This window comes from Raphanus sativus, chromosome 6 (genome assembly GCF_000801105.2).
Source record: "Raphanus sativus cultivar WK10039 chromosome 6, ASM80110v3, whole genome shotgun sequence".
Classification (NCBI taxonomy): domain Eukaryota; kingdom Viridiplantae; phylum Streptophyta; class Magnoliopsida; order Brassicales; family Brassicaceae; genus Raphanus; species Raphanus sativus.
The window spans coordinates 3,119,023-3,128,581 of record NC_079516.1 but is presented as its reverse complement, the minus strand read 5'-3'; the positions used below and the strand labels follow the sequence as shown (position 1 = coordinate 3,128,581).

General features: G+C 30.7%; 1 protein-coding gene across 5 annotated transcripts; it reads left to right on the top strand.

The window, feature by feature from the left end:
• Nucleotides 1-5,279: 5,279 nt before the first annotated feature.
• On the top strand, nucleotides 5,280-8,155 carry LOC108806964 (WEB family protein At3g02930, chloroplastic). Of its 5 annotated transcripts, none has more exons than XM_018579186.2 (4): nucleotides 5,280-5,429; nucleotides 5,504-5,575; nucleotides 6,167-6,320; nucleotides 6,428-8,155. In XM_018579186.2, exons 2-4 carry the CDS (start codon nucleotides 5,559-5,561, stop codon nucleotides 7,955-7,957), a joined length of 1,701 nt encoding a protein of 566 aa, XP_018434688.1. In that variant the 5' UTR covers nucleotides 5,280-5,429; nucleotides 5,504-5,558; the 3' UTR covers nucleotides 7,958-8,155. The 5 variants fall into 5 exon arrangements, with proteins under 5 accessions (XP_018434688.1, XP_018434685.1, XP_018434686.1 ...); XM_018579183.2 differs by having other exon boundaries at nucleotides 6,164-6,320; XM_056989938.1 differs by having other exon boundaries at nucleotides 5,364-5,381.
• The last annotated feature ends 1,404 nt before the right edge of the window (nucleotides 8,156-9,559 follow it).

Below are 9,559 nucleotides of genomic sequence, written 5' to 3'. Positions count from 1 at the left end.
TGAGTTTTCTGTAAATCCTCTATATACTTAAGTTTCTATTCTTCGCTTTAGTTTAAAAATTTCAAAACACATTGTACATTTGAATTAATGTATTCTAAACTATTTTTCATGGTATATAGGAATCATTTTAATTTTTAATATTTAGTTTTGTAAAATTTCATATATTGCCTAGATCAATGGAATTAGCATTATAAAATCTTAATTATCTTGAGAAACGGAAAGTACATAGGTTCTAAACGTTTTGACCATCATCTTATGTCAGTGCTCGATGAAACTATACACTAAAACCGGATTTTTATATTTTTGATTTTTTTCCAAAATCCGTGGGTTAACCCTTAAAAAATATTGAGTTTTCTGTAAATCATCAATATATACTGAAGTTTCTACTCTTCGCTTTAGTTTAAAAATTTCAAGCCACATTCTACATTTGAATTAGTGTATTCTAAACTATCTTTCATGGTATATAAGAATCATTATAATTTTTTAATAATTTGTTTAGTAAAATTTCATATACTGCCTAGATCAATGAAATTAACATTATAAAATCTTCATTATATTGATAAACAGAGACTACAGAGGTTCTAAACGCTTTGACCATCATCTTATGTCAGTGCTCAATGAAACTATATACTAAAACAAGATTTTAAAATTTTTTATTTTTTTTTCAAAATCCGTGGGTTAACCTCTTCAAAATATTGAGTTTTCGGTAAATCCTCTGTATACCGAAGTTTCTACTCTTGGCTTTAGTTTAAAAATTTCAAATCACATTGTATATTTGAATTAATTTATTCAAAACTATATTTCATGGTATATAAGAATCATTATAATTTTTTAATATTTAGTTTAGTATAATTTTATATACTGCCTATATCAACTGAATTAGCATTATAAAATCTTCATTTTGTCTAGAGATACGGAGACTACAGAGGTTCTAAACGCTTTGACCATCATCTTATTTCAGTGCTCGATGAAACTATACACTAAAACCAGATTTTCAAACTTTTGAATTATTTTAAAAATCTGTGGGTTAACCCCTTCAAAAATATTGAGTTTTCGGTAAATCCTCTATATACTTAAGTTTCTACTCTTCGCTTTAGTTTAAAAATTTCAAAACACATTGTACATTTGAGTTAATGTATTCTAAAATATCTTTAATGGTATATAAGAATTATTAGAATATTTTATTATTTAGCTTAGTAAAATTTCATATACTGCCTAGATCAATGAAATTAGCATTATAAAATCTTTATTATCTAGAGAAATATGATATTACAAAGTTTCTAAACTCTTTGACCGTCATCTTAGGTCAGTTCTCGATGAAACTATACACTAAAACAAGATTTTTAAATTTTTGAATTTTTTTTCGAAATCCGTGGGTTAACCCCTTCAAAAATATTGAGTTTACGGTAAATCCACTATATAGTAAAGTTTCTACTCTTCACTTTAGTTTAAAATTTTAAAACCACATTCTACATTTGAATTAATGTATTCTAAACTAATTATACAGTAAAACCAGATTTTGATTTTTTTTCAAAATCCGTGGGTAACCCCTTTAAAAATATTGAGTTTTCGGTAAATGCTCTATATACTGAAGTTATACTCTTCCTTTTAATTTAAAAATTTTAAACCACATTCTAAATTTGAATTAATGTATTCTAAACTATCTTTCATGGTATATAGAAATCATTCTAATTTTTTTAATATTTAATTTAGTAAAATTTAATATACTGCCTAGATCAATGGAATTATAATTATAAAATCTTCATTATCTAGAGAAACGGAGACAACAAATATTCTAAACTCTTTGACCATCATCTTATGTTAGTGCTCGATGAAACTATACACTAAAACCAGATTTTCATATTTTTGAATTTTCTTCAAAATCAGTGGGTTAACCCCTTCAAAAAGATTGAGTTTTCAATATATCCTCTATATACTGAAGTTTATATTCTTCACTTTAGTTTAAAAATTTAAAACCACATTCTACATTTGAATTAATATATTCTAAACTAGTATTCATGGTATATAGGAATTATTATACCTTTTTCATATTTAGTTTAGTAAAATTTCATATACTGCCTAGATCAATGGGATTAGCATAATAAAATCTTCATTATCTAGAGAAACGGAGACTACAGTGGTTCTAAATTCTTTGACCATCATCTGATTTCAGTGCTCGATGAAACTATATACTAAAACAAGATTTTCATTTTTTATTTTTTTTTCAAAATCTGTGGGTTAACCCCTTCAAAAATATTGAGTTTTCGATAAATGCTCAATATACTTAAGTTTATACTCTTCGCTTTAGTTTAAAAATTTTAAACTACATTCTAGATTTGAATTAATGTATTCTAAACTAATTATACAGTAAAACCAGATTTTTGAATTTTTTTCAAAATCCATGGGTTAATCCCTTTAAAAATATTGAGTTTTTGGTAAATATTCTATATACTGAAGTTTATACTCTTCCCTTTAGTTTAAAAATTTCAAACCACATTCTACATTTGAATTAATGTATTCTAAACTATATTTCATGGTATATAGGAATCATTATAACTTTTTAATATTTAGTTTAGTAAAATTTCATATACTGCCTAGATCAATGGAATTAGCATTATAAAATCTTTATTATCTAGAGAAACGGAGACTAGAAAGGTTCTAAACTCTTTGACCAATCATCTTATGTCAGTGCTCGATGAAACTATATACTAAAACAATATTTTCATATTTTTGAAATTTTTTCAAAATCCGTGGGTTAACACCTTCAAAAATATTGAGTTTTCGGTAAATGATCTATATACTGAATACTTTAGTTTAAAAATTTCAAACCAAATTCTACATTTGAATTAATGTATTCTTAACTATCTTTCATGGTATATAGTAATCATTATAAATTTTTAATATTTAGTTTAGTAAAATTTCATATACTGCCTAAATCAATGGAATTTGCATTATAAAATCTTCATTATCTAGAGAAGCGGAGACTACAAAGGTTCTAAACTCTTTGACCATCATCTTATGTCAGTGCTCGATGAAACTATACACTAAAATAAATTCTCATATTTTTGATATTTTTACAAAATCCGTTGGTACCCTTTCAAAAATATTGTGTTTTCGGTAAATCTTCTATATACTGAAGTTTATACTCTTTAGTATAGTTCATTCTACATTTAAATTAATGTATTATAAACTATCTTTCATGGTATATAGGAATCATTATAACTTTTTAATATTTAGCTTAGTAAAATTTCATATATTGTCTGGATCAATAGAATTAGCATTATAAAATCATAATTATCTAGAGATTCGGAGACAACAAAGGTTCTAAACTCTTTTACCATCATCTTATGTCAGTCTTCTATGAAACTATACACTAAAACCAGATTTTCAAATTTTTGAATTTTTTTCAAAATCCGTGGGTTAACCCCTTCAAAAAGATTGAGTTTTCAGTATATCCTCTATATACTGAAGTTTATACTCTTCCCTTTAGTTTAAAAATTTCAAACCACATTCTACATTTGAATTAATGTATTTTAAACTATCTTTCATGGTATATAAAAATTATTTTAATTTTTTAATATTGAGTTTAGTAAAATTTCATATACTGCATAAATCAATGGAATTAACATTATAAAATCTTCATTATATAGAGAAACGGAGACAATAGAGGTTCTAAACTCTTTGACCATCATCTTATGTCTGTGTTCGATGAAACTATACGCTAAAACCGGATTTTAAATTTTTAAAATTTTTTTTATTATCCGTGGGTTAATTCCTTCAAAAATATTGAGTTTTCGGTAAATCATTTATATACTGAAGTTTATACTCTTCGCTTTAGTTTAAAAATTTCAAATCACATTCTACATTTGAATTAATGTTTTCTTAACTATCTTTCATGGTATATGCTAATCATTCTAATTTTTTAATATTCAGTTAACTAAAATTTCATATACTGCTTAGATTAGTGGAATTAGCATTATTAAATATTTATTATCTAGAGAGACAGAGACAACAAAGATTCAAATCCTCTTTGACTATCATATTATGTTAGTGTTCTAAGAAACTATACAATAAAACCAGATTTTCATTTTTTGAAATTCTTTCCAAAAATGTGGGTTAACCCCTTTTAAAATCATGAATTTTTGGTAAATCTTTTATATACTGAATTTTATACTCTTCACTTTTGTTTAAAAATTTCAGAACACATTAATTTTTAATATTCAGTTTACTAAAATTTCATATACTGCCTAGATTAGTGGAATTAGCATTATAAAATCTTCATTATCTAGAGAAACAGAGACTACATAGGTTCTTAAACTCTTTGACCAACATCTTATGTCAGTGCTCTAAGAAACTATACAATAAAACTAGATTTTCATATTTTTGAATTTTTTTCCAAAAAACATGGGTTAACCCCTTTTAAAATAATGAGTTTTCGGTTAATCCTCTGTATACTGAAGTTTATACTCTTTATTTTTGTTTTAAAAAATTAAACCACATTCTATATTTGAATTAATGTAATTCTAACTATCTTACATGGTATATAGGAATCATTCTAATTTTTTAATATTTAGTTTAGTAAAATTCCGTATACTTCCTAGATCAATGAAATTAGCATTATAAAATTTTCATTAGCTAGAGAAACGAAGACTACAAAGTTTCTAAACTCTTTGACCATCATCTTTTGTCAGTGCTCGATGAAACTAAACGCTAAAACCAGATTTTCATATTTTTGAAATTTTTTAAAACCCGTGGGTTAACCCCTTCAAAAATATTGTGTTTTCGATAAAGGCTCTATATACTGAAGTTTATACTCTTCACTTTAGTTTAAAAATTTCAAACCACATTATACATTTGAATTGATGTTTTCTAAACTATCTTTCATCGTATATAGTAATCATTATAACTTTTTAATATTTAGTTTAGTAAAATTTCATATACTGCCTAGATCAATGGAATTAGCATTATAAATTTTTTATTATCTAGAAAAACGGAGACTACAAAGGTTTTAAATTCTTTGACCATCATATTATATCAGTGTTTTTTTTTAAACAATATTATATCAGTGTTCGATGAAACTATACGCTAAATTGCGTAAATAGTGATTTTTACTTTAGTTCTAATAGAATAGATACGTAAAGATCATTTTAAATTGTGTATTTAATGTTTTTTTACTTTAATATTAATCGAACATATTATCGATAACTTAATGATATATAGTTAATTTGTTTGGTCGTTATCTTCTGCGTATTTATCGGAGGATATGAGTCTCAATCGGGATTTTGTTAAAACTTTATGTGAGTATATATAGCATGATAATCTTCGCATTATCTGTGGCGAGACAAAACCTAACCAAGCTCTCAATTATTCTCTCTGTTGTGGTTCATCAATCGTTTCCTTTATATATCTGATATATAAACCATATCATTGTATTTCTCTCTTGATCTCTCTCTAGACAAACACGAAAATCCAAATTTTCAGCAAATTTGATTTTGTTTTTCAGGTTGATCACTGATCCTTAGCAGCAGCACCACCAAATCAAATCCGAGACAGTGGCTATGGATTCTAAGATTAAGTAAGCGTCTCTTCTCTTCTGAATCAGAGCTTCTCTCATGCACATGATCATTATCTATTAAGTCTGATTGTTCTCGTGTATATAATTCTCTGCCGATTCATCTATGTGTTTTTAGTTACGATTCTGTGTTGAGTTGTTAGTTGTTGCCTCCATTGATTCAACATAAGGCTTTACTAGAGTGTGTGTCGTAGAGAGACATAAACACTAGCAAAAGTAGACAATATTTAACACTTTTTAGTTGTGTTTCTTTCTAATAAGTGTGTTTTGGTTAGGCTTTTTAAATTCGCTTCAAAAGCGGAATAGATTCTATTTTAGATATAAGCACTTGTTTAATTGGTGATGTTTGTATAGTTATTGTTATATGTTTCCTTTTATAAAAAAAAAACTGGGATATGTATGCGGTAGTAGTCCATAGTAGCATTCTATATAAATTCAATGGACTCAAATGATACTGGACTGTTGAAGGTTCTGTTTAGTGTGTTTTATTGAGATTCTGTTTTCTCCATGAACTTTGCAAGTTTAGTTAATTCTCAGCTGTCTCTGCTCTTGCTTGCTTGCCTGATGAGACTTTTGTTTTGTTTTCTGAAGCAGAACTGATCCTTCCAAAACTACTATGCGCAAATCATCTCCAGGATCTTTAGGAGTGCCTAAACTGAGTCGAATGATGACTAGACCTGAACCTAATTATCTTTCACCGACCCGTCTTTCACTTGACCGGTCTCGTAAGGTTCCAACCACACCAGAAGTAAGTTTGTCAATGATGTGTCATCTTCTCAAATATCTTTATATAATTCAAAAAGCCTTTTCGTAACCGTTGATATCCACTGCTGTTGTCTAATGACTATTTTGCAGAGAACTCATACACGGGCAGTGATAGCATCATCATCAGAATCTAACTTAAGGAAGATCCAACTTAAGGAAGACCTGAGGAAAGCTAATGAGCTGATAGCTTCCCTTGAGAATGATAAATCTTTACTATACAACAAACTCCACGAGGCTTTAGAAGCTCAGAAGATGGCCGAGGAGGATTTCGAGATTGAAAAATTCAAGGCCGTCGAAGCAGGAGTAGATGCAGCTCAGAGAAACGAAGAAGAACTGAAGAAAGAACTCGAGATTGTCAAGAACCAACACGCTTCAGACTCAGCTGTTCTTCTTTTAGTAACCAGGGAGCTTGAGAAAGTAACTCAAGAACTGGCTGCATCTAACGACGCCAAGAACATGCTTCTGAGTCAAGCAGAGAATGCTAGCAAGAACTTGAAAAGTGAGCTCGAGAAGGCGAGGTGTTTTCAAGCAGAGGTTAAAAGACGAGATAAGATCATTGAGAAGCTTGACGGTGAGATAGAAGTTCTGAAGATGGAAAAGTCTTACGCGCAAGGCTCCGCCCTAGTATTAGAGAGAGAGTTAGAGGAAGCCAACATGATGAAGAGATCAGCCTCGGCTTCTCTTGCATCTTTGACGAAAGAGCTAGAAGAAAGCAATAAAAGATTGCACGCCGTGGAGTCTGAGATGGCTGATCTCATGGATAAGGCCAAGCTGATGGCGACGGTTGGGAGTAGGCAATGTCAGGATCTTGGGAAGTCACAGCAGCTGCTAGAGACTGCTGAAGAGTTGTTATCAAAGGCTGAGAAAGAGGCGAGGAAGCTCAAGGCTGAGCTTGAAACCGTCAAGGAGGAGAAGAGACAAGCGTCGAGTGAATCACTCGTGTTGAGAGAGAAGCTGTTGAGCCTAGGTGGTAAGGATTACGAGACGCAACTGGAACATTACAAGAAGATGCTTGACGAGGCGAGGCATGAGATCGATGTGCTTGTCAGTGAGGTTGAACAGACCAAGATGAGAGAGACCGGTTTGGTGAACCACGTGAAGAAGTGTGATGAAGAGGTATCTTCAATGGGGAAAGAGATGAACAGGTTGGGAAACTTGGTTAAAAAGACAAAGGAAGAAGCTGATGGAGCGTTGAGGAAAGAGTCTCAGATGAGAGATGATCTTAAAGAAGTGGAAGATGAGGTGAGTTATCTTCAGGAGACTCTCAGGGAAGCGAGAGCTGAGAGTTTGAAACTAAATGCGAAAATGCTGGACAAAGAAACGGAGTTTCAAAGCGTTCTTCATGAGAATGATTTGCTCAGAGTGAAACAGGATGATTCAATGAAGAAGATCAAGGAGTTAGAGGAAGCATTGGCCAAGAAAGACACAGAGGAGGATGATGGTGAACAAGACTATGATTTAGTAGAAACCCTTGATGGCATGAACGTGAAGCTTGAGGAGAACAGAGAAGAGAAAGAAGATTCTACAGATGGTGATGATGATGATACAGTTGAAGTTGAATATAGTATGTGGGAAAGTTATCATACTGGGAAGAAAGAAGCTTTCCACAAGGGGAAGTAAATAAACATCTCTTTGATTACTTGCATGTTTTTTTTTTCTTTTGTGTGGTGTTGCGGAATCTGTGGCTTGTTACATATACAGAGGCACATACATCACTCTTCATTGTTTTTGACTCCATAAGTGTTCTATGTTTCTTCTTATTTATGACTTTTGAAATAGGTTTTTGTTCAGTTGGGGCTAATATATGATTCTTTACTTCTTTCGATTATTTTGGCTTTACTGTTTTATTTGTTCTTGCCTCATCAACAAACTCAGAAACAAAATATCTGTCTTTGTAACGATGGATACCCATGAAGACACACTTTTTTGCATTACATATAAACCCTTGTTCTCAGAACATTATGTGGAATGAAGCACATGAAGGTTTGTGTACATATAAACCCTCTTGTTTTTTTACCAGAAAAAATAAACCCTTATTCTTTGTCATTTTAATTTCAGAAACCGACGTAATGTTTTGTTTAGAGTTCTTTTTGTTAAGCTAGATGGATTTCATACTTAAAATCAATTGGTGATAAGAAGTGTGACCCATCTATCTTATATATTGTTTCCAATTACCGATGTTGAACATTTCGTGTCTAATCCTCGAGATCGAGATGATGGCTCTCTGAGCGTCAATTTCAAAACGCTCGGACAAATATCGATGGGCTAACTTTGGTCAGATCGATGTGGATCGGATTGGACTGCATAGATCGGCCTCTGATACCATGTTAAGCGCCCATCTAGCTTAACACTTTCTAGACGAGTCCCTGTTTCTTTGATTTTGAAGAACTTAATTACAAAGAGCTTAATTTCCTCTGGTTTTTGAAAACTGGTAGGTACCTTGTAATGCAAGTTTCTCACGTTAAGTAACTTTTTGATAACAGTTTCTCAAAGTTAGTTAGCAAAACCGATAGTATAACTTTGAATGTGGTCTTAAAATTATATGTTTCATAATCTTTTGACTTTTATTAATGATAACAAAGTGGAGAAAGGTAAAAAATAGTTGCTTCAAAATGGGGCAAGTCTCTAGTTTAACGAAAGCTTTGTTACTAACTAAAGTATACGTAGAAGGTAAAAGAGATATGATTGTTTATCTGTTCCCTTCATCTTGAATCTGCGTACAGAAATAAAGGAACGTTAGTTTTACATATTATCTGTTCTTTTTGATAATAAAACAATAAAACTGGACCGACTCGTTCTTGATGTTGCGTAATCAAATCAGATACATATATGAATGTATTTGGTTACAAAGTATATGAATTTGTTTTCTTTTTTAGTTAGCTATAACTTCTTGATCAACCAAAAAAAAACATATAACTAAAAAAACAGAGATTTGATTTGATTATAATGATGAGATCATCATGAGATCGACCAGAAAACAATACTGAAATAAGGTCCGTCCTTGGTCCAGGTTTGGTTAGTATGAACAAAAAGGCAACTCCCAGACAGTAATACGTACACCAAAATTTGTACTTCTCCAGAAGAACAGAAGTAATGGATTCATGTGTCTGCGTTGTTATACAAATTTCAAAGCTACCTACTACTTCTGTTCTTATGGAGATTAGAGATAACCTTAGGGGTTTTAGCCAAAATCATCTTAATTTAAACTTATAACAAGTGAAG